General features: G+C 39.2%; 2 protein-coding genes across 4 annotated transcripts in view; one reads left to right on the forward strand and one right to left on the reverse strand.

Moving 5' to 3' along the window:
• LOC101482853 (connector enhancer of kinase suppressor of ras 2) overlaps positions 1 to 19,344 on the forward strand; it is a 38,107-nt gene extending 18,763 nt beyond the window's left edge. For all 3 annotated transcript variants that reach the window (XM_012922642.3, XM_012922643.3, XM_004563873.5), the window contains exons 11-22: positions 9,354 to 9,556; positions 9,744 to 9,833; positions 10,592 to 10,782; positions 10,881 to 10,929; positions 11,063 to 11,241; positions 11,338 to 11,411; positions 13,770 to 13,841; positions 14,074 to 14,144; positions 15,279 to 15,379; positions 15,480 to 15,960; positions 18,522 to 18,712; positions 18,800 to 19,344. In XM_012922642.3, the coding sequence (XP_012778096.1) occupies positions 9,354 to 9,556; positions 9,744 to 9,833; positions 10,592 to 10,782; positions 10,881 to 10,929; positions 11,063 to 11,241; positions 11,338 to 11,411; positions 13,770 to 13,841; positions 14,074 to 14,144; positions 15,279 to 15,379; positions 15,480 to 15,960; positions 18,522 to 18,712; positions 18,800 to 18,847 (1,750 nt within the window). In that variant the 3' untranslated portion in view covers positions 18,848 to 19,344. The remainder of the gene's footprint in view (positions 1 to 9,353; positions 9,557 to 9,743; positions 9,834 to 10,591; positions 10,783 to 10,880; positions 10,930 to 11,062; positions 11,242 to 11,337; positions 11,412 to 13,769; positions 13,842 to 14,073; positions 14,145 to 15,278; positions 15,380 to 15,479; positions 15,961 to 18,521; positions 18,713 to 18,799) is intronic.
• Positions 1,562 to 4,450, reverse strand: LOC143420791 (uncharacterized). The gene is made up of 4 exons (XM_076889065.1): positions 3,912 to 4,450; positions 3,653 to 3,833; positions 3,321 to 3,448; positions 1,562 to 3,219 (listed from the first exon to the last, which is right to left on the reverse strand). Exons 1-4 carry the CDS (start codon positions 4,068 to 4,070, stop codon positions 2,920 to 2,922), a joined length of 768 nt encoding a protein of 255 aa, XP_076745180.1. The 5' UTR covers positions 4,071 to 4,450; the 3' UTR covers positions 1,562 to 2,919.
• Positions 19,345 to 24,948: the final 5,604 nt, after the last annotated feature.

Consider the following 24,948-nt stretch of genomic DNA (forward strand, 5'->3'; position numbering starts at 1 on the left):
AGTTAAAACTAAACTCTCATGGAGTAAAATTTCTACTACCATAAAGAGTAAAATGTAACTCATAACTAGAGTTCATTTTGATATTAACTCTTTTATAGTGTTACTCATCAAATGAAAAAAGGTTTTGGGTGACAATTACTACAAAAACACAATACTGATTATTATGAATGTATGAATTTTATTTATCAAAAGTATCATATTCAAAATTCAATGGACTAACATACATTCTGTGTAACAGCACTATAATAGTGTAACATTCGACATTAAAACAGCAACAATTATGGCAGCTAAACAGTTGAGACATTGTGTGGTCAGATAGGCCTAATATTGGGGGAAAAAAACGAATTAAAGAAAAAAAAAAGACTACAGAATAAGCACTTATTGTAATGCAGTGTTAACATGAAAAAGACTCTATAAGGTCTCCATTAAGCCAACAAATTAAATAATGCAACTGTCTGACACGACATACAATTGTGAATCACACCCATATGACATTTGGCCATCAAAACTTTTGAAATGTCTTAACTTCTCCCTTTCTAGGACCAGTATCTTCTTAGGAATGGTTTCATTTACCTGATAAGCATGAAAATGATCATGGAAACACGTTTCATGCTCAACCATAACAAAAACAGCTTTACCATCATGTAAAATGATTGAAGTTATCTTGCTGAAAACCGGCATGTTTTCATAAGTGCCTGTGCAAACAAAAAGCCCAACACGATATTCAACTCCACTACCCTTTACCCAGTTTGTGAGTTTGACAGTGTTCTGTAAATCAACATGAAGATATGGAGATATAATTTCTGAGTATTCTTGTGTTTCAAGTGAACGCATTTTAACTGGACCAGACTCAACTTCTTTTAAACTCATACATTCCCAATGATAAGCTAATGCAAACTGATGTTTCCTTGCAAGTGATACAGTCAAATTCTTAAAGTTCTTAACACAGTCTTTGAAAAATTTGTGTTTGGCTTCAAATCTCATGGTCCAGATATGAATGAGAGGACCAATCTTTCGAATGCACCTTGGATAGTGGACCATGAAATGATGTTTTGGAATTAAGTTGTTTGATGGGTATAGTTCCTTAAAGAGTCTATGGTGTTCAATAATCAGGTGCTTTAAATACACAGTCATTCCTTCAGTGATAGAGTATGAGAAAACTATGTTTAGAATGTGCAACAACAAAAGCAACAAATGCCAGTGCAAATCATCCTCTGGTACCAGGTCACCAAATATCAAAGGTATGTTTGTGATCAAGCAAAGTGTTTGTGATGCATTTAAACCTATTCCATGCCCTGCACGATCCAGGTTAATATTCGTTGGTTTATTTTTCTTTTCCATATAGCCGTAATTAAAAGCATATATCCTATTTAACAAGCTATCTTTAGAGATGAAGTATTCGATTAAATATTGAAATAGCAACTTGACTTCATATTGACCAACCCCTTCCAAAATATCATGCATGATGTCAACGGCATAATTTTCCGCAATATTGAAATATTTTAATGAATTAAGTATGCTCTTTCTTTTTATGCCGAATGAAGATGTTAATGTTGGATCATCTACCAAATTATTATAATGTTGGTTATTCAGAATTGGTGATCTAAGAGTTAAACATGGGTCGTCCTCTGAGAAAACTAATTGAGCTGAAGACTGATCAATTAAGCAAAATCTACAAAAATAATTAGCTCTAAACGATTCCAAAAATCCAAGAATGCTATGCATCCCCAAGTTATCACCTGTAATTTGTGCCAGAGTACCAAATACAGGAAATTTAGCAAATGGAACAGCAATCCCACTCGTCTCTAATATTTTCAGGTCCTTTACTAGGGGCTTCAGGATTTCATCAATTCCATATTTTTTTGCGTCTTGTGCATAAAATAATGATACCAGATGAATGTTCATTAAAGCCGAATTCAGACTGGGAAGAAGATTTCTAAGGATGAAGTAAAGGCAGCCAACTTTGTGTATACCCTTTTTTGAACCTAAAGGATTTGCACACTCAAATTCGTCATAGTACAATTGGACTTGGATAGCAAACTTGCTACCTGAAAACAAAGGATGACTTTTGAAGTAGCTTCCATCACAGAAGTCCTGATATGTGTCAGACTGGGTGCATATTTGCATCATCTCACAAATACTTTCATTCTTAAAAATGAACTGGAGTGTTTTCAATATGGGAATATATATGAATTTGTCATTTACTGGGACTTGCTCATAGGTTCTAGTTTTGGTACATCGTCTAGTATCGTATCTTACTCCTAGGTGCAATTCAACTGGCTGTACCATTTCCCACTTATCTCTAAAATATTTTTTACATTTGCTTTCAGAATTCAAGTGACTAAACGGATTGTCCAAATTTTTAAATAAATCTGCAATGGCTGATCTGGAGGGACTGTCATTTGGTAATAGGGTCAATAATTGTTCCTGAATATTAGATTGCCAATCTCCCACAAATTCCTCTAAGTTCTGAACTGTAGAAAGAACTACAGTATTTGGTACACCACTTCCTAAAAGTCTGGCAATAATGGAGGCAGACATGTCCTTGCTCTGATTTGAGAATGAAGGGCCTGCTTCAGAATTTTGGCACTGAGATGATGTGGATGGTGTTTCATCATTTAAGCACTGAGAACTACTAAACTGTTGGGTATCATGGTCAGAAGGGGTCTCATGAGGAACACATGTGCTAACAGTAGCATGTATCTTATTCAGATGTCTTCTAAATCCAGAATAACTTGAGAATTGTAAACAACATCCTATCTGACCACATTTTAGTTTCAAATTTTTGCCAGGATACATTCCATGAACTAGTTTTAAATGTCTGAACAAAAGTAAAGCTGTAGCAAAGGATAAAGCACAGAGAAAGCAGGTCAACATTTTGAATGCATAACCTGGTTACTACTTATTCAACAGCTTTGCTCACAACTCTTTGACTCTTGGACTTTCCACTGTTGTGCCTACATCAATATTGTACACAGTGGTCTGCAAAAATGTGTACAGGCTGGACAGAGCGTCTTCATATTTCACACTGAAAACAAAGTGGCACTTGAACAGCTCATCAAATGCACCCAGTGATGTGCCTGACTGACATGGAAGAAGCTTTCGATCCAAGACTATGTAGAAGCTGAAAACCTGTGCTTTTGAAGTCCCTGTGGCCAGGAGATATGGCTGAGGGTTTCCTTCATTGTTCATGAGGTGATCCTCAAGGCTCTGGCAAGACTGAAACACAATAAAAAGCATCACTTTATAAACCCTTAGGTTAAGAAAAAGTGTTCCATGAACCACAGTATCTGGAACTGGATCACATTATCTTGACAAACCTTGTGAAATTTAACCAGATGATCTATTGCCTCTCCAACACTCATCTTCTTTGGCCGTTTCCTTCCAGCTGGTTGTGGCGTGAGAAGGTGCAGCAGAACAAGAAGAGAAGCCATGTCGCTGTCCCACTCTGCAGACAGTGTTAAGGAGTTAAATACTAATGCTGGAAAGGGGAGACAGAACTGAACTTCACTAACATATAAAAACTGGTTGAGGGTATGAGCAGAAAATAAGTGATCCATACACACATTATCCACACTGCTGCTTTTTTGATAACTTTTAAAAATGAAAACTAAAATTACTACACTAATAAAGTGTTACTTTAGGACACTACCTGGCTCATCAGCATCATCCATTTCTTCGTTCAAAGCAGATTTCAGCAATCTTTTCAGAAGACAAGTCTCTTTAAGGTCTCTGGCTTCCCTGGCAACCTTGTCTTTAAAACTGGTGTTCCATTTTTCCAGGAACCTGGAAGCAGTCTCTACTCCAAACATCATTGCAAAGTCCTGCAAAATCTAACAAAGGAGAAGTATGTCCATTAAAATCAATTTTTTTAAGTCAAGTATTTTTCAGATCCCCATTTGTTTACCTACCAGTCCTTTAGTGTCCAAAAACCGAGGAAACATCTGAAGAATGTTTGCTGATTCTTGTGGGTCATGGAGTATCTGCTGACGATAGTAGAATGTCTCTCTCATCTTCTGGAAGACTATATCTTGGTCAGTGGTGTGATGAAGAAGAGACATGGCTTCCATACATTGATCTCTTGTTTGCTGGTCATTAGTGAAACCAAACTTCCTTCGTGATGTGGGCCCTCCTTTCAGTTCCACCCTGTTCTGTGATGCAGTGGGGGGTTTGGATTGACGTTGCACAGTCTTGATATGCCACTCAAGAAAACCTTTGTTGCTCTGAATGTCATAGAAATGCTCCTACAGAAAGAAAGAAATTGCATACATTGTAGAGTGTGTATATATATTTATATATATGTGTAGGGAGAGAGACAGAGAGAGAGAGAGAGAGAGAGAAAGAGAGCAAGTCTTATTACACACTACAGTTGCAGAGCAAACTCACATATCCCTTTTTGGAGTACGGATCCTTCAAAGATGGGAAGAGTGACACGATTCCAAGTGCATGAAACTCCTTCGTTGCTTTACTTACAGTTCTCCTGCAAAAGCAGAAGTGTTTTTTGATAAGATCCTTGCCAGTTTTAAAAATGAATAGAATAAACATCATTCCTCTTACCCTTCCTTTTCACGCATGTGAGCTACAATGATGTTCACCATTAATCGCCTGGTGGAATCTTTCAAACTCCCAGTTTTTTCATACTCATGGATGACAGTCACCCCTGCTGGTTTGGAAGTCAGAATCTGCTCCACTGTCTAAACACATTTGATACAAAGAACAAAAAAATTGACAAAAAATGAGACTATTTTAACCCAAACAACAATTTCAATCTGTGGATTATACATATGAACTACATGAAATACTATATCAAATTATTTTTCTCTAATCTGTTTTATCTTCGTGTTTAAGCTTTTTCAAGTAATGACAACTAAAGAGTCAAATACAAGTCTATTAAGTACTGTATCTACATTTCTTGCATGTATGCTGTCCAATAGAGGCTGAACCATTTGAAGTCCGGCATCGCTTGTGTCACTGCTCTGACTGCTGGTGGTTGAGACAGACAATGTATCTGTTAGACTTGGAGAGGAGGGCTCTTCCACATGTTGCTTCAGGACAGTCAAATCTGAGGGTGACAAACAAAAATATTACAATATAAGGCATATACAATCAAAAATCAACCACAACAAAGCTACCATTTACGCACATAGGCACATACGTAAATTTTATGCTTTGATTAAATTATACTTTCTCCCAGGAGAACAGATGGTTATTTTGTATTTTATTATGGTAATATACAATTTACATACCACAAGGTGTGAGTGTCACATAGTGTGTTAGGTCTGAGCAGTCACGCAGCTTCTTGGATGATTCTGTTTCCAGGATGTCTGAAATGCATGTGATAAATCCAACTTACTGTTGAGCCATGAAAGCAGCATTTTGTGATTGTTACCACAGGATATTAGACAAATTAAAAAAGGTTTATTTAAGAGTAACTGTAGAAATCAAATCCCACAAAATCTATCAGAGCATATATTTACTTACCTTCAGCTGTATAGATGACAAAACACACCTCTTTGACTCCTGCAAGTTCAGGAAAGACATCCTCATCCACCTCTATACCCTGCTCATCTGTGACTTTCAGTGCTGCATTTTCTGGTATGAGAAACTTCTGCTGCACTGAAGTAAAATCATCACTTAGTTAATAACAACATTATCATTTCCTCTTTAATGACTTGGTACAAACCATGTATAACTTACCTGCACTCATAAAATCTGTGAAGCTGACTTCTTCCAATTTGACATATTTCTTTGTCTCTCTGTGTTTTACTTTTATCAACATCTTGGCCACCTATGGAAAAAACCTTTACTAATATGAAACATAACATGTGGAAGAAGAAGAGGCTGTTTATGATAACTTTATGTGAACTGTGTATAACGTAATCCATAAACACTTTCTAACATTGAGCTAGCCTGTCCACACTAGCTACTGCTTAAAATCTATTTAGCTAGGCTAGGTTTAGCAGACAATGTGACCGCATGTTTGCCGCGTCCTTGTCTTTTCAGGTGTGGCGAGTGGCGACAGGGTTGTGTGCATATCTGTGAAGCAGGACTAACTAACTTATGTTAATGGTACCTCGATATCTCATTAATGCAGGCTGCACCTCTCTTTGGTTAAATACGGCCATTACCATGAGTCTAAACATAATATTACTGTAGTTAGCTAACGTTAAATGAAACATTAGTGTTTAAAAAAAAGAAATACAAATGAACGTTTTCATTGACAACGTGAAATGTGTATCTTCAAATACAGTAAGATAAGTTAGTTATGCATCCATGTAACTGAATATATATATATATATATATATATATATATATATATATATATATATATATATATATATATATAAATAACATTACTACACTCACAGAAAATTCCAAAATAAATAAAGTATTTTTACCTCCTACATGTCGGAGTCCAAGAGACAAGCACAGATAGACAGGGTAACGGTAGACAGACAAACAACACCAGCAATGTGTTGAATTAGACTCCTTAGCACTCAGTGAATGAACACCTAAATATTACACCGCTTGAGAGTACTCCCCAACACTAACTGTAGTATAAGGTGAAAAATAAACTCCTGGAATGTAACTCTTGTGCACTTTTATGCCTTACTCCAAAATATTTAACTCCAGAGATTTGCTGTGTACCAGAGTTTTCTGCTCTAAGTGTGACTACAGGGCAGTGTTTTTATGTGCACATTATGTACGACACAGTCATGTTATTTTATTGAGTGAAGGTGTACCGTTGTATCAACAATGGCAGTGAGAGGAGGGGAGTCTGTTTTAAAAGATAGAGGTGAAAAACAATGAAAAATATGTGAAAAAAAGAACAAAAAGGAATGCACAGTTCATATTTTGAGAAATCTTTAATGTAAAACAACCACTGACTCATTAATTACACCTTGCTGGTGCCAGGTTGGACCCATTTGTGCCTTCAGAACTGCGTTAACTCTTCATAGCATGGATTCAACAAGGTGCTGGAAATGTTCCTCAGAGATTTTGGTGCATATTAACTGGATTATATCACACAGTTGTTGCAAACTGCAAATCAGCTGCACATCCATAATTTGAATCTTCCCGTTTCACCACAACCCAAACATGCTCTGTTGGCCTGAGATCTGTTAACTGTGAGTAGTCAAGTCGTTGTCATGTTCAGCAAACCAGTTTGAGATGATTTGAGCTTTGTGATGGGTGGGATTGTGATTGGGTGGTATCCTGCTTAAAGCACCCATCAGAATCATGGTGAGCAACAATACTCAGGTAGTCTATGGTGTTTAAATGAGGCTCAATTGGCACTAAGTGTGCTAAGAAAATATGTCCCACACCATTACACCACCAGCAGTAGCCTGAACTATTAATATAGCATGGTTCCATGCTTTCATGTGAGGTCTGACCCTACTAACTGAGTGTTGCAGCAGAAACTGAGACTCATCAGAGCATCCAATGTTTCTCCAAGTCTTATCCAATTTTGGTGAGGCTGTGTGAATCGTAGCTTCAGTTTCCTGTTCTTAGCTGATTGGCAGTGGCAGCATGTTTTGTCTTCTGCTGTTGCCTGTCTACTTCAGGGTTTGATTGACCTCTTCCGCATACCTTGGTTTTTAAAAAGTTGCTATTGGCTCGATGGGCACTGGTCATTTTCCTCTGGCCCCTGACAGAGGAGAATTACATCAATATGGCATTTTCACACAGAGAAGTGGTGCTCCTTGACATTTTCTTTTTTCCGTACCAAATCCCAGCAGATCAGCAGTTTCTGAAATTCTCAGATCATTCTGTGTGGCACCAAACAGCCCTGCCACGTTTAAAGTCACATAAATAATTTCCAATGCTTGGTTGGAACTTCAGCGCGCTCTCTTGACTATGTCTACGTGTCTTAATGCATTAAGTCAAAGCCATGTGTTGGCTGACAAAATGTTAGGTTTCCCCAAGAAAATTGTTTGGTGATTAAAATTTTACCCATCAGTTTGATTTGTCAAAACTTTTCAGTCTAATTTCACCCATTTTTTTTTGCCACTTTGCCACTTTTTTGACAACTTGTAAATACATAAAAAGAGTAAATGATGCCATGCAATGAAATTCACAGGATTACCCATTTTAAATAGGTTAGTTTGCTGCATTCATTTCTATTGAATGATATCAGTCTGAGTTTTCTACTACAATATCTAGCCTAGCTCATTAGCTGTACCCTCTGCTGTTTGGATTAACTCTACAGGAATGAGTGGGACTAAGAGAGAAAATGAGACAGTGAGAATCTTTGTTTTCCTTTTTGTTTGGTAGCAAATATGATGCGCAACATTTGGATAAGCTTTACAGTGAAACTTCTGAACATGCAGACAGCTTGTTGCACCTCACGGTGGCTGCAGGTGCTTCTCCCACACTCTTGTCACAAAGTTCCCACAAGAACGGAGCCATGCCACATATTGAAAGGCTCGACTGGTGACACGAGTAATAATTAGTTCCTCCTCAGATTTCAGCTTCTCTCATATGCAAACAACAAACACAGTGCATCGTGTTCTGTGGATAAAGAAACGCTCTCCTCTGAGAGTCATAGAGAAATCGTGAATTTTTGACTGATGCTTGAAAGCTTTGATTTCCCAGGGTCAGCTCCAACACGCGACTACAGATAATAACTAATAAAGCTACACGATTAGTATTGTTTACCCAGAGATATTTGTTTCTGTGTAATGTTTTACTGAATGTATTGTCCCAAGAGGATGAATCTTACTTACTTTGGATATCCCCAAATGCCAAATCAGGCTGGTGAGCATTATTGAGCTAAATATATGAAGTTTGTATTTGTCCTCAGTGGATGCATGTTAGAAATCTCATGTTAGTGATCACTATTTGCAACTGGTTTAAAGAAAGGGAATATAGCTACAACAATATGTGTTATGAATTTAAAATCATGAATAAATACCATTAAAATACCTGGACTTGTACCATTAAAACCATCAAAACTGATAATAAATTGACCACTGCTGTTGAGAAAAAAAAGGTGTTGAATGGGGAGATGTGCTCCTTATTTTTCCCTGCTGCTATTTCCCTGATTATTTTCTCTGTGCTGTGCTTTGTTTGACTTAATACACGTGTAATTGCGTAAACACTACCTAATACCATAAAAACTAGAGCACAAAATGTGTAGGAATCTGCAGCTGAATATACTCCTGTTTGAGTAATGTTTGTTCAAAACTAAAGTACATTGGCAGTGGAAATGATTTAGCCCCAAGAAATCTAAGTATATACAAAAATATATATCTCCAATGGGGACAGATGGGCTCGGAGCAGAACAACGTCTTCTCTCTGATCTTATTCCAAACCCTGACAATAAAATGACTTCCTGCTTTCTGTTACCGAAGAGATGACAAGGGAAGTCTGCCGGATGATGATCCTCAATCAGATGTCCATGTGGCAGAGGGATCTGAGTCACCAAACTCCTACTTGGATCAGGAGTGTCGAAGGCGATTTCCTCTGGTGGAGGAGGATACTATACTGTACTGTTACGAGTACGACCAGAACCAAGAGGGTGCATCAGTCCGCAGGGGGAGCACGCCCACCTACGGTAAGACCTCTGCCTCATCCGAGGATTCACCGCTGTAATCGTGGGAGCCAAGAATTTAAAGCCGTGCAGATGTGACGTCTTAATGTTTCTAGGTGTTTTTGATTTGTGTGTGTGTGTATGTGCGTGTGTGTCTGTGTGTGGGGGCAGGCTGTGTAATATTGCCGTTCCCTGTGCCTCCTTGCTCTAGGGAGGCTAAGGCCCATATCAATGCCAGTGGAATACAACTGGGTGGGAGACAACGAAGACCTGGCCAAGCTGAAGAGAGAGAGCAGGAGAGGTGAGTGGGAGGCAGTGGGAAAGAGAGAAAAAGAAAGGGAGGAAGAAAGGGACAGAGGAAGCTGAGGTGAGTGGGAGGAGATCTCATAATATCCTCACCCTCTCAGATCTCCCAGCCAAAAAGTAGAAGGATAAGCTGGCCTGTCAAAACTGATAACATGCTGGATATCAGCTCCTGCCTGTATCTCCTCCATATGTTCATTATCTATCACAGCTCTCCCCCCTCTTCATCCCTCTCTCTGTTTCTTTTTCCCTCTCAGCTTCGCCGTGCCTCCGAGTTTGGATATAAAAAGTACGCTGTTGCTTTGGCAACTGTATAAATATATTTTCCTAAGATTTTCACATTTTGCTGGTGACTGTTGAGCTAGGTGGTAAATGGAGTGGGAGGAGACTGAATTGCTTTATTTCAGCCTCAAACAACGACTTGAGTGATGTGTTTGTTTCCTCTGAGGATGCTGCTGATATGTTGCTCCTTTGGGCTTTTCAGAAAAAGTGATGGAGCTATATTTATCTACAAGAGGCAGTATTTGGAAGTTTTGAGGGCTTCCTGCCTGACAACGGCTTCCTTGGTAGATGTTTTAACACTTTTCACATATTTTAAGTGGAAAGTCTTGAACCAAAGTCTTGCCGATAGGCAGCAGATTCGGTGTTTATTGACGTTAGTAAGAGCGTGTCGTTAGGATTTAAGGAAAAAAAATATAAATCAGTTTTGGGTTGTTGTGATGTGTATAATAGTCTGCCTCTGTTGTGTCCCTGCAGAGAATTCTCTGATGCATTTTGAGAGCGAAGACAAGACCTCACACGAAGACTTCCTCCTGGGTCGCAGCCTGAGTCAGAACAGGAGGAAGACCGAGCGAGGAGCCAGCCCGACCCATTACACACTCGTCCCTGCCCTCCAGATGGAAGTCTCCCGGTCCACGTCTAGCTCTGACTCTGCATCCTTGTATCACGTTAGTCTGTCTTGTCCACGAAAAGTGAAATCATTCTTTGTCAGAATCCACACCGGGATTTATTTCATGGCGTCATGTGTTTTGTTTTAATTTCGCAGGTTTTTGAACGATCCTCATTGCTTTCAAGATCAAAGAAAAAGGGTAAAGGTAGGATCATTTTTCTGGGATTGAATTTTACGTGCATGCTCACTTGTACTCAAATCCTTATATAAGCAGGTGCTTCATAAGTAGAGTTTTCTGAGCCCCCTCCTCTGTTCTGCTCCCCTGCTGGTGCCTGCAGCTGGAAGTCCTCTCACTTCAATCAGCAAACGGCGGATTTCCTGCAGGGACTTGGGTCAGGGCGACTGTCAGGGCTGGCTGTGGAAAAAGAAAGACGCTAAAACCTATTTTTCGCAGAAGTGGAAGAAGTACTGGTTCATCCTGAAAGACACGTGTCTGTACTGGTACATGAATGAGGAGGTGAATATGATCGTTCCCATAAAAGAGCAATTGATACGTTTTAGACTTCATTCTTCAAGCTGAACTTTGAATTGACTCTCTGTTTGCTTATCTCAGGATGAGAAGGCGGAGGGCTTCGTCAGCCTACCAGAGTTTAAGATAGATCGTGCCACTGAATGCAGAAGGAAGTTGTGAGTGCCTGTTTTTACCTGAACACCAAATATAAATGTGCATTTCTTTTGCATTTAGGCATGTCACATATTTGTACACAGCCCTATAAACATCAGTTAAGCGGTTATCTTCTGCAAACTGGTTCCTGGCAAGAAAATGGGCTCATTCTTAATGTCTGTTTTGGGCCAGATTTTATCTTTTCACCCGAGAAATGAGCAAAATATGTAATTAGTTTAAGCTTTTCATACAGCTCTATACTGAAAATTTAATGGACTGACCATTCAGAGTGGTGGGATCGAGTGCCTGACTCACAAATAGGCAATATTCTGACAGCACAGCAGATGTTATTTAGTTTAAGATGTTAATTTAAATCTGAAATTATGAAGACAAGAGAGAAATTGCTGAAGCAGCAGCTGTACTAATAGTTTTTGGTATATTACTACAACATGAAATATTACAGTAACAAAGATCTTTAAAAAGTCTGCTGACTGAAAATGTCACTGAAGAAGGGTGTGACACATTTTATGAGTCAAACTTGAAATAATTCTAAGAAATTCTTGTGGGGCTTTTTGGGCCCGGAGTGCTTTCTGGTTACAGATGGAGGGCTGGAAGCGTGATGAGTATGTGCACATGCATTTAGTAATTGAGTAAGAGGGGAAGGCTGTGACGTAGTTGATGATTGGGGCAAAACTGTAAGTTTTAAGATAAAGACAGGCAGATACGAAACACTGCAAACTGTGTGCAGGATTAGAAAATAAGGTGATTTCTATCTTAATTGGAGCATGGCTGCCTCACAAAAATTGCGTTTGGTATCATTGCATAACTACCTTCCTTTACTACAGTGGGCTTAATGGAGCTATAGCTTGTACTATGTTTTAGGGAAGAAATTTATTTAGGTTTTTCTGTATAATTAGAAAAATAAATTTAACTTTTGGTTATTTTAAGAGCTATTCTTTCTAATTTTAACTTGAAAGAAAAGAAAATTCTCCAAAATTTTGCTGGTCTAGACCAGGGATGTCAAATGACTCCAATACAGCCCACTGAACAGTTTTGGAAACTGTTAAGCAGGGCGTAAGTTTTACAGCTTTTCCTACTGATAAATACCTTGCCCATGACTATTTATGTTACACCAACATTTCTACAATTGGCCCACAGTAACAAAACAAGCTAACTTAATAAATAAATAAATAAATAAAACATTTTCAGTCAGTCAACAAAAATAATACATCCTTTATGTTTGTTTTTAATGTTTTTGAATGAGAGGACTGTCTAGTCAGTGTGCTACCAGAAACAAATAGTAAATTTATATATTTATTTCTTATAATTTAAGCCCAAACAGTCTTCCTGAGAGATTTCTGGCACTTGTTTTTCTTATATTACTTTATATTATATTTGAATATAAAAGGCCTTGGAGTGACTGTTGTTTTGAACTGGTGACAAATCAACATTTGAATTAAATTGGATATTTATGTATCAGGGAATTAATGTGTAGTTAAGTTTACTAATTGAAGTGTAGTTAAATGTTTCAGTGGTTTGGCTCACTTAAGATCAAATTTGGCTGCATTTGGCTCACGGACCGTTTACAACAGTCGAAATGATGTTTTGCTGCGGTTTACTGTGAGCTTAAAGAGTTAAAATCATTAGGAGTGAAGGATTAGATGGGTTTTGTCATAGTGGTACAGTAGGTACAATGGTTGCCTCATGGTCGAGTTTGAATCTGCTAGATAGCTGGTGCCTTTCTGTGTAGAGTCTACATGTTCTCCTGGTGCCTGCATGGGTTCTCACTGGGTATACTGGCTTCCTCCCACAGTCTAGACATGTGAGATTAATTGGCAATTCCAAATTGGCCATAGGGGTAAACCTGAGCATGAATAGGCGGTTGTCTGTCTCTCTGTAGTTGCACTGTGACAGGCGACCTCTGCAGGGTGCCCCCTGCCTGTCACCGAGTGATAGCTGGGATATTCTCTAACGCCCACAACCACGAATGAGATAAACAGAAGGATGTATGACTTGATGAGTTGCTGTTCAGTACTGAGTTAAACAACAGGAATATTACAGGGTTCGGAGTTGTGTTTAATAATTATGGCTCTATCTTAATTATTTATCTTAATGATGCCCTTCAGCTTTTGGGTTGAAGACTGTGACTGTATATAAATGGAATCGTACTTCATGAGGCTGACTCCAACTTGTGCAACTCCCCAAAATAATCAAAGCGCTTTATCTCATGACGCGCAGTCTTGCTGTTTTGGTGTCAGCATGAATCAGTATATGCACGGCCATGTGTCGGTTTATTTTTCCAGTCGACAGCATTCACATGGAAATGCGAGCCATACGTTGCTGTCCTTCTGCTTACGTGTGATTAAATATGTCCCTTTTAGTGCTTTCAAGGCTTGCCATCCGAAGATAAAGACCTTCTACTTTGCTGCGGAAAATGTAGACGACATGTCCCGGTGAGTTAATGAGGCTTTTATAGCCGTATTGCACACTCCCCAAACATTTAAACCCATACTGTCTGCAAACTGAATCCCCCTACTAATAGACTGCCCTCTCTGTTTGAAACAAAGTAGTTTTGTAAGTTTATTAGTCAACCAGTTGAACACACACACGCACACACACACTGGTATGAGATGTTTCATTGGATGTTGAATTGCTGTGCGTCAGTGCTGTTGTTCTCCCCCACAGGTGGCTTAGTCGTCTCAGTATGGCAGTGGCAGGCTACTCTGAGCAGCAGGAGAAAATGCGCCAAGACCAAGGTGAGATTAGTCACAGTCTGTGTTCACGGTGCTGCAAGAATTTCTTCAGCTGTTACAGGTCAACAGTTATATAAAACTGATGATTTCTAAGCAGTGGGGCGTCACGCTGTTGCTTTTCGATTGAGGAATTACGTACATAAAAGTTGAAACAAATGCGTGAATAATTATTTTGCCTAGTCTTCATTTGGCAGAGGTTTTGATTTGCTGTCAGAGGCTCACAGCAGTAATTAAGCTCCTGTCTTTACTGTTTAGAACTGGAGGTGCAACAACTTTTGCACCACAAATGGACAAAACTGGTTGTTCCAACATTAACGTTTCTTTAAAAAAAAGTGACTGTAGAGATGACTCCATTTAAATTCTTGCTTCTTTAGTTTGGTTCACTTGCTTTAAAGTAAAGACTTCTTTGTCTGAATCTTTCCACTGGGAGATGAGCTCATTAATTATTTATTTGACTGTCAAAGTTTAGAAGAATTACAAGGAAATGAATTGGGGATTTGAAAATTATAACTTGGCTCAGAGTAAATTTGATGCTATGGCCTGGAAAAACAAGACCAGATGCAGAGGATTCAATATACAGATTTAGATCAGCAGCAGAGGCGTTGTACTTCCGCTTTACATCAGATTCAAGAATCGCTTCGTCGTGCTGAGTATAAATAGTAATTTTAAGGGGCTGAATAACTTCTTCAGCTTCTTAAAGATGGACCGGAAATAATGTAACTAACCCTTGCGCTATTTAGAGGAGCCTACGTAGGAACCTTGCATGGGTGGGTGGGTGAGAGCAGGTTTATCACAAGCTTCATGAAAACAGGGTCTTTTGCTTTACAGAAGAGTTTCTAAATTAGAACCATAACACCTCCAGAAGACCTATAAGGAAGTTCTCACATCTTAGATTCATCCTTTTTCACACTCCAGAGTGGACCCGGACTTGTACATCACACCTACCCATCCACACTCCTGCCACAGTGCCCTTGTCAGAGCTGTTAGTCAGAGTTTGATTTTTCCGACCTTATGCAGGTGTTCAGATTGCAAACTGTATGCGTGTGAGAAAAGTTACCCCTTTCTGCTGCATGTAGAAACAGTTGATTTTGCTTGAGCCTAGAAGTATTAACTCAACAGTACTTTTGTACATGACAGATTACTGGAGTGAGAGTGATCATGAGGACATGGAAATGCCCTCAATGTCCAAACAGGACAGTCCACCACCACCTTATGACACCTATCCCAGAGCATCCTCAGTGAGTCTGTCAGCCTGTAGTTCAGAAATTTATGGTTGATTTACTGAATTTTCCTCAGTGGCACACGTCCCTTATTTTTCTTACGTCTGTTTGTAATTAGGTGAGTCCTTACCTTGAACCGAAACGCGGGCATCTCTCCTCCTCTGACACCTTTCAGTCTCGTTCTTCTCACGAGGAGTTCCGCTCGGAGCCTCAGGAAGGCAGCAGCAACAATGGCATCTCCCCCGGGCCAAAGACGAGCAGCCATCGAAACTCGTGGCACGACCAGATGGAAAGCAACACACGGATGCACTACCTCCAGACGTTTCCCATGGAGGAATCCTTGTTATCCCAGGACAGGGACCAGTTGGCGATGGAGTACCGCAGGCAGGCCACGCTGCCTGCACAGCGCAGTCTGCTGCAGGAACAGTACAGAGCCCTGCCCTTGCCCCTCAGGGCCAGTATTGATTCAGAGGCAGGAGGAAAACCTCGCAGCTTCACACTTCCCAGGGACAGCGGCCTCCATGCTATCCTGGCTGCCACTGCTGCTTCTGATCAGGGGGAACCGCAGCACTATCCACTGGACCGGTCCAGGGATGCAGGTCAGATTCCTTATATGAATTTTCAGATTTACTACAGTATGCTGCCTGTCATGAAAAGCCAAACAGTTGCAGTCTTCTCTTTTGTATTTATTTTATAACATTTTTACAGGATTTGAATTCACCAAAGCCCCTTATGATTTAATAACACTATTAGGCTATAAAGCAATAGCAACATGCTGCTATGGCTAATGTAATCACAATTGTAATCACAGTGTCCCCAACAAGTCTTATTTAATCACTGTTTTGGAAACTTTTCTGGGACAAGTAAAACGCTTCTCTAAGTGGGCTTTTTATTTATATATTTCATGTTACAGAACCAAATGTCTAAACCCCGTATTCATCCAAGACCTTACTTCCAGCATCAAACCAACATCCTATTCCAAAGTGACCATGGATGAGGGAATGAGATGTGCAAACTGTAAAATCCTGCTGCACTCTATAGCTAACAGAAAAACTAATAAAATAATTATTTTCCTAAAAACTGTTTAATGATGGATTTTTGGGCTATATACCAATAAAGCTTAGGCCTCAGTCACACAGCTGGTAACCCTCTAGCAACCTGTGGTTGCTAGAGAATGATATGATTGGCAGGTGGTTGCTTCTAGTTGCTAGGAGGGCACTGCAACAAAAAAAGTCCTTGTGATTGCTTTGCTTATTGGTAGATTGCCGCTGCTGCCCACAGTCTGCATGGAAGATATTGATTTATCTCTTAATACTAGAAACTGATTGGTAGTGAAACTGGAAAGTGGAACGCAAGCTGCCTTCAGACTATTGCCTGCCTCACTGCTGCAGGTAATATGGTTCAAAAGGCAGGGCAGTGGAACTGCAGTGGTTTGCAGCGCTGCCTCACAGCAAGAAGGTTGTGGGTTTGAGTCCACTGGCCGGACGGGGCCCTCCTACTTTTAGTTTGCATGTTCTCACTGTGCATGCTTTGGCCTCTCTGTCCAATTTGTTGGGTAATTCATGACTGTGAAAAAACTTGGCTGAATCTGTGCGTTAGCCCAGACTGGCGATCTGTTCAGGTGCTACGTCACTTCTCATCCTATGACAGCTGGGATAGGCTGTGACCCCACTGAACTCCACCCTGAATTGGTTAAAATGAATGAAATCTATGGATGGGTTGAAGTATTCACATATGCTTGGGAAGATTTTTTTCGTTATTAGCACAAGTTGACATTCTTCTCACAAATTTGAGGCATATTGCTTCGATTTAGACAGTCAGGCACCACCTCTTACAATAAACAATGCTATAATCACCGTGTCTGCTGTATTCAAGAGAGGTCAACAACAATATCCACTTACGTTTAATCAAAAGCGTTAAATACCTCTGAACTGAAAATCAGTTCAGATTAACACATTTGGAGCCTGACAGGTGGCTGCGATGAAGAGTTCCTAGAGCTAATCTGACAGTTTTGTGGGGGTACAAAAATGTTGAGGTAGAGATGAAGACGTTGCACACTTAACAGCATCACTGAATGGTCCTGCTGTGAGAGCCTCTCCTGCTCAGTGTTATATGCAGATCAGTCTTTTCATCAGCACACGGCTGTGCAAATGCGCTTATTTGTCATCATTTATTTTATTAAAGCTGCTAACAGGCAGTCAGAGCCAGCAAATGTCAGAGGTTGAATACTCGCTATTATTGCTTTATTGGATTGGATTTAAAGCCAGCCCATTCGCCATCCCTTGAAGTCCTCCGGGGAAGTTGTCTAAGTGAAATGAAATTTAGTCTTATTTGATACTGATTTATCTTGGCAGCCCACTCTCTTTTTCTCTCTAGCACACTCTCTAGCTCATTCTTTCGCTTTCTCTCTCTCCTTTTTCCCTCTTGCCTGATCGAGATGTTGTCGTGCCTCTCGGCGGTGTTTGGATGGCGAGGCGAGGAGGAATCCTTTCAGCCCAAGTTAATGTTGAATTCAGAATGGGATAAAGAAGCTCGCCCAAGGCCCCTCTCTTCTTGTCCTCATTTATCTATTGCTCCGTGGGTTCGGTCTCTCCACCACTTCCAATAGGGATGAGAAAGCAGACACAAAACAGGCGGCAAACAAAGCGCGATACATTTCAAAGCACAGCCCAAAAGCCTCAGAATGTACCACCCTGCTTCCAAAATACAAAACAGTGTGTGACAACTCACATAATCAGAGCCCGAGTGCAGTGTATGAGTGTTGGCAACAGGGGGCAGTGCATGAAAACAGGAGACAAATGGGGTTTGGGTAGCTTATTAGAATAATGCATGAGATTCCAGTTTCCTAGGTTTAAGGTCCTTTTTCTTCCTTTATTGCTGTCTGAAGAAAAAAGCACAAATAATACATGTAGCTCTGACTAATGTCTTAAAAACAAAAGAAATGTTTGCTCATCTCAGGAGACGTCCATAGGCTACATAATTAGTCAATAGGCTAATCAGTAAAAAATGAAAACTAGAATTGATTCATCCAATTAGCAAAATGTTTTTTTTTTAATCACTCTAGGGGGAGCATTGTTAGAGGGTGTGAAAAGGTAACAAATCTCAGTTTCGACTTTAGTTTACTAATATATGTTTTTTGGTGCATTTTGTGTCTTGCCAGGCCATGGACGTGACTGCAGGATGCAGACGGACTCTCTGGTAGATTTGTACCGTGCCCTGGAGCAGACAAACCTGTCTGATCACAGACCAGCCAACCGCCTGGAATACAAGCGCTCGTTTGTCCGCCGAGTTAACGACCCCCTGCTGAATGACAAACTTCACCGCTTACGAATTCTCCACAGTTCACTCAATGTATAACAACACATTTAAGCATGAATTATTGTTTTATAAATGAGTTGCATTTGCTGATTTCTGATTCGTGCTTTTATTTTCTTGCAGAACGTCCCCCTTCAAGACACAAATCGATCGTTGGGTTTTTTAGGGTAGCCTGTTGAGAATCGGTGTGGTGGTGACAACTAAGCTATAACACCTCTGTCTGCACTTCACACAGCTGGTGTCCCAGTGACAGAAATGAAAGGCACCAAAAACCATTGTTTACCTTCTTGGTTCTCCATCTCCTCTCCCTTACAACACCTTCAACTGCAGTCCACTTGCAGGAGCACAAAGACTCGCTATCCCTATTTGCCTCATCGCTTTCTTTTTAGGATGAGGGCTTTAACAAAAGGCAAAAAAAGATGCCTGGCTTGATGAAATAAGTTATAGGCCCCCAGGGTTTATGGCAAATAAGCACTTTGATTCCATGTCAGAAATTTGTCAGAGAGGTTTTTAAATCATTGCTCAAGTGCATGGCCACGTCCCTTTGCTTCTGTTGAGTTGTTTGAACATTATGCTGGAGTTGTGTGCAGCTGCTCATTGTGCACAACATTTGGTTATGCATGTGTGTTTGATTCATGGGTATGTTTGTTGTACGAGTGTACAGGATGCTATATATATATATATATATATATATATATATATATATATATATATATATATATATATATATATATATACAGATATTATGATATTACATTACAGCAAAAGTGACTACACGGTGTTTTGGGTTACTTATACAAATTGTAAATCAAGTGCTGTGCCTCAGTGATAGTGAATGTACATTGTACTTTTCCAAGAGAGGTCAGAGAAGACACAGAACGCAAGCTATCCCTCAAACCAGAGGCACAAAAATAAAAGGCTTGGCAATAATGAACTCGTATTGTAAATTACAGATGAACGATCAGAATAGTCGTCTATTTTTGTATGCATGCTGTCTACCTGATTGTTTGTAAGACATTTTCTCCACCCCTCGGCTCACCCGCAGTCCCTTACTCACCCACACACACTCATGCACACAAGCGGCACAGTGTATTTTTAATTCTTATACAAACGGCCCCAGAAAATTGAATCATTTTCTTTCTGATTGTGCGCCGTAAAAAGCAGAATAACCGTATTTATTAAGTGTTTAATGTGCAAGCATGCTTTGTAAGACTAAAACATTGTACCCAGCCATGTGACTCACATATCACACCTGTGCCATATTGTAGCTGCATTTTTTTTTTTTAAATAAAGTACATACATGAGAACCTCTGCTGAGTGTTTTTCTTTCTTTTTCTACTTCCCTCAGTAATGATGAGGCTGCTCAATTTACATGAAACTTCAGGTTTTCTCATAATATATAATTAATAGAACACGTGGGAATAGTGCTCTGTTTAGTGCAGGTATAACTGTTTATTTAGGTATGCTACTACTGGTCTAAAGAAGAGAAAAAGCCTTTGTAGAAGCAGCACTGCTCGGCACTGTACGTGTGCCCATTGTGAATCTCTGCATGACAGTTGGTAGGAAAATCCAGTGTCATTACACATAACTTTGTTGACAAAAAATCAGTCAACCTCCACAAGGCACAGAAAAAAGACAGCCTTTAATTTTCTGCCACGTCCTTCTGCAGATGCCAGGTACTCCATCCCACTGTGTTTGTGTAGCCAAGGTATTGCACTATGGCCATATGGAGATATTCAAATGGGACTTGTGATTGAATTGTAGTTGAAGCTAACAGAGAGTGGAAGAGAATACCCCAAATTGAATTGCCAGGTTTCACACTGCCTCATAGGTGTAAATAGTAATGACTTTTTTGTTGTTGCTGTGATGTATATTGCATTTATTCTGCATGACTTAGAGTAATGTTGCAAGTACAAATTTTGCTGCTACCGACTGGAAATTAAGGAGCGGTCCCACAAATATTACCCCACGATTATACTTAGTAATATTCTTGTTACTGTGTCAAAACACACATGATTAAATGCATTTTTCTTATATCATGTTCCATATTAAAATGTTTGGTTCATACCAAGAAACCCTCATTATGTGTTTTCCTTATTAATAATCCTCTGTGTCTACAATCTGTATTTTATACATTACATTACACATGCAAAACAACCACGATTGCATGCAGACAATATTTACTTCACCAGATTTCAGCACAAACGTCTCAGTGTCATAAAATCAAACTTGTAATTCTCATTTAGATGCCTTTTTCCCAGTGTATCCCCCTTTAGAACATCAGAGGTAATAACCTGTGTTTACACAGCGGGATCATTTGTTCTCCAGGTACTTCTAACAGGTCAGCTTTGCTTTCATCTCACTCTCATTGTAAAGGAGGTCATAATCGTATCCAGATAAATAGAAAATACTGGCTGCTAATAAGACTCATCATCCATTCACAGGAGTTCTTATTTATTTGTTTGTTTGCTACATTTAAAAAACTAAAGACAGATATAGGATAAAACAGACTGAACAGAAAATTTAAATCATAGTGCTGACACGTGTTAAAACAATGCAACTGTTTGTGATGTGAACAATTGAGCTATTTGTTCTAAACTCTGACAAGATGAGCTGAACTAAATTTCTAAGTCCAATGCTTCTGTTATTAGGTTAGGCCAAAACCGAGTCACAAAAAAGGTCTACACACACATATTCACTCACAGGGTCTTGGACTTCATATATTTGGGGATATTAGCCAAAGTATTACAACATAACTTCCTCTGTGCCTTAATTGCATGTATCCATTTTGTATTTTCTAAGCAGTTACAATCAGAATCAGAATCAGAATCAGAAACTTTATTGTCATTGTCACAAGAACAACGAAATGAAGAATGGTCCCCGATCATTGCATCATCCCTAGCAATATCAAAATATAAATAAAAAAATAAAATTCAATAAATAAAATAGATAGAATACTTAAAATACTAATAAGATGTAACAGTAAAAATTCACATACATTCCCACACACAAATTACAAAGTTAGTAATTTGTGATCATCAGATTTTGGATAAAATAGATAGATACTCCTAAAAGTGTATGAGGAAAAATAGTGAAATTCCAGCCCAATAACACAGGAATTACACTGCATAATTGCAGGCATCTTAACAAAAATGTTGCGACAGCTGCGATGAGGCTCAGGATTCATCCAGGGAAGGGCTGTGTTACTGCAAACAATTCCATGCAAAAATTTTCCATTTCCAAAATGAGAAACATGCAAACAGTGAAAACAAAACTCTATTCATACGTGCAGACTCAGCCAGACGTTACATACCAGCCAAAATGACTCACATATTTTCTAATTCAGTACTCTCTGTTCATGCGGCATCTATTCTGAGCTGCGTCAGGAAGCTTTGTCAATCATATTTGGGCCCGAGAAAGTTCATTTACGAATGCTTTTGTTGTCACATTGGCCTGTAGTGAGCTCTGTGTTCAATGCCTAACCATTTTTGCCAGTGATTCACCACCATTTGCAGTCAGTTTGAACTTCTACCCACTCACGTCTAACTTGACAAAGTTACAGAAGCTAAAAATAGTGGCAAAAATGTGTTTTTAAAACGCATTTTTGTTAACGCGGACAGATTTGATATGGAGTTTTTTCTTCAAGCATTTCGGCAGCACTTCTTCCACGTAGTAGAATCAGGTCTTTAATCTCCTTGAATCCACTCTAAGCCTTTAAGTACTTGGTAATATCCTCTTAACGTGACATAGGTGTTATCAACTTGATTTAATGAATGTGCATGACTAGCAATGGCCAGGCTAATAGAACAGACTACCCCCCCCACAATTGGCTTCGCCTTGTTAATTCTTTTGTTTCTTTTACTTCATGGTCTGAGTAATGCTTCATCTGGGGAAAAAAGGCACACAGGAGAAAGATTTGTGAAAAAAGAGTGCATCAAATTCGCTGCAGCAAATTAAAAGTGAATTAACAGCAAATTTAAAAAGACCCATAGAGATAGGCAAACAAGAAACTACCTTTGATTTGATTTGATTTGACTTCAAGTTTTGAAGGTGAAGCTTTTAAACTTTCCATCTCAGTTAAAATGATAAAAATTACATTGTGATTTCAGAGTTTATTTAACAGAAAAATGAACACATACGAGAAATTGTTGTATCATTTACCAATTACATTATTAACCCCCCCTAACACATGGTTATGAAATGTGAAGTCAAGCAAATATGAAAAGATTTACAAATCAGCTTTCATCGGACTAAAGGTCACAGACGGATAAATATCCATTTGGCCAGATGAGAGATAAAAGAGAAACATTGTCATTATAGTTTTTTAATCTCTAACAATTATTGCCAAAGCAATGCATGTCAGATCCTAACCCACAGTCAGTGTCTTTGCTAGCACTGTTGTCATGACTTTGTTTTTAATAAACAGTTTCATTATGCAACCTCTCACTGTCTGAGTGCCGAGTCCATATAGCACTGGGTTGGCAATGGGTGGAATGATGATAAAGTACAAAGACAGGAAGATCTGTGCTTCGACAGCCACATGACTCATGTTAAATCTGGTCTGGATTACTTCAAAAAGGGAAGCAATAGTGTAGTTCAACAAAGACAACAAGTGTGGGACACACGTTCTAAAAGCATTGGCTTGAGATTCTTTTGGAAATGTCCTACATACTCTTAAAATGTGTGTGTAAGAGAAAACTATCATCACTAATTGGGGGACTATAAAAAGCACAAGAATTGCAAGTCCTACAGTGCTTATGTACTGTGCATTTCTGCATGAATTTTTGACCAGTTCCATGTTCACACAGTACAATTTTGGCATGACTTTTCCACAGAAGCGAAGCTGTAAGGTAAGGGAGTAAAAAGATGTAAAAACAATAAATGGGTATAGACCTGTAAATGCAATGAGCTTGCATGTTTTTGAATAAGACATGATGCTGTAGTAATGGAGTGGGGAACATATCGCAATATATCTGTTATATCCCATAAGAGCTAAAATGCAGAACTCCCCACTTGCATATGTGTGCAGGAAATAAGCCTGAGCCATGCACCACTTCACGGTCACGTCGTGCGTTTTTGATACGAGCACAGCCATGACTGCAGGTAACAAAGCGCTGCTGCCGTAGATTTCATTAAGGGACAGCATGCAGGTGAACACGTTCATAGGCTGATGCAGCTGTTTGTTTTGGTGTATAACAGAAATGAGCAGTACATTCAAAACAAGGGTAATGAGGTAGAGCAGGAAAAATACACTAAACAGCCCATGTTTGTAGTTTTCCATGACAGCATACGCAGTCATTTTGAATGTTGCTGCAGTTGTGTTGTCCATGTTTCAGTTCAGTTCTGAAAAGAAAAAAAACATGAACTTCAAAATAAATATATGACATATTAATGACACATAAAATACACACTGGACACAGTAAAAGATATCAGCATGATCGGTTATTTCTAAAGTGTTCAATCATGATTTGTTGATTTATTGATTTTATGGTGCTGAGTTTAACCTAGATTTGCCACTGAAGTTCATAGTTATAAAGCTGTACAGTTACAGGTTCAGTGAGCAGGAATATACAGAGCATTTAGAAGCTATTTTGAGCCTACTGTACCTGTTTCTCCTCCTCTCCTTACTGCAGAGTGCGCTGCTTAAGTGGGCAGCCTTTTATCGCAGCTCAGGGTGGGTTAGTGGTGTGCTGATCTCTCCTGTTACCATGGTGAAAAAAAAAAACGTCCCTCTGCTTCACAAACCCCTTTCAACTGTCCTTTCCTCCTATGCACATAATATAAATACCATAAAGGTCTTGCAAATAGATATAGATATTAAATGACTAATCGATACATTAACAACACATCCAGTGGAGACTGCACATTTCATTTAAAAGCTTTTAGTGCTTGACATTTATTTCCATTCTGCTGTATTTTACATTTATGCTGCATTTTCTTGAAAACACATAAACGTAGCTTGCTGAAGTCTTAATTCTTACTTGCGTTGCTCAATCATTCGCCATGAATCATTTGTCGGCCTGATTAAATGAAGCAGTTTGACAGTTAAAAGTATTGTTAATTTCCCAAATTTGACCTATAAGCAGTGGACAACCTAACGCACATGTGTTTGTGTGTTTGTGTGTGTATGGTTGCTATAGCCTGATATTATACACTCACTTATGCTCATGCATGTACACAAGGACAAGACTGCTAAAGTTCAAACCAAGCATCAGAATGGGGAAGAAAGGTGATTTATGTAACTTTGAATGTGACGTGGTTGCTGGTAGACA

The sequence above is a fragment of the Maylandia zebra genome, linkage group LG10 (genome assembly GCF_041146795.1).
Source record: "Maylandia zebra isolate NMK-2024a linkage group LG10, Mzebra_GT3a, whole genome shotgun sequence".
Taxonomy (NCBI): Eukaryota; Metazoa; Chordata; class Actinopteri; order Cichliformes; family Cichlidae; genus Maylandia; species Maylandia zebra.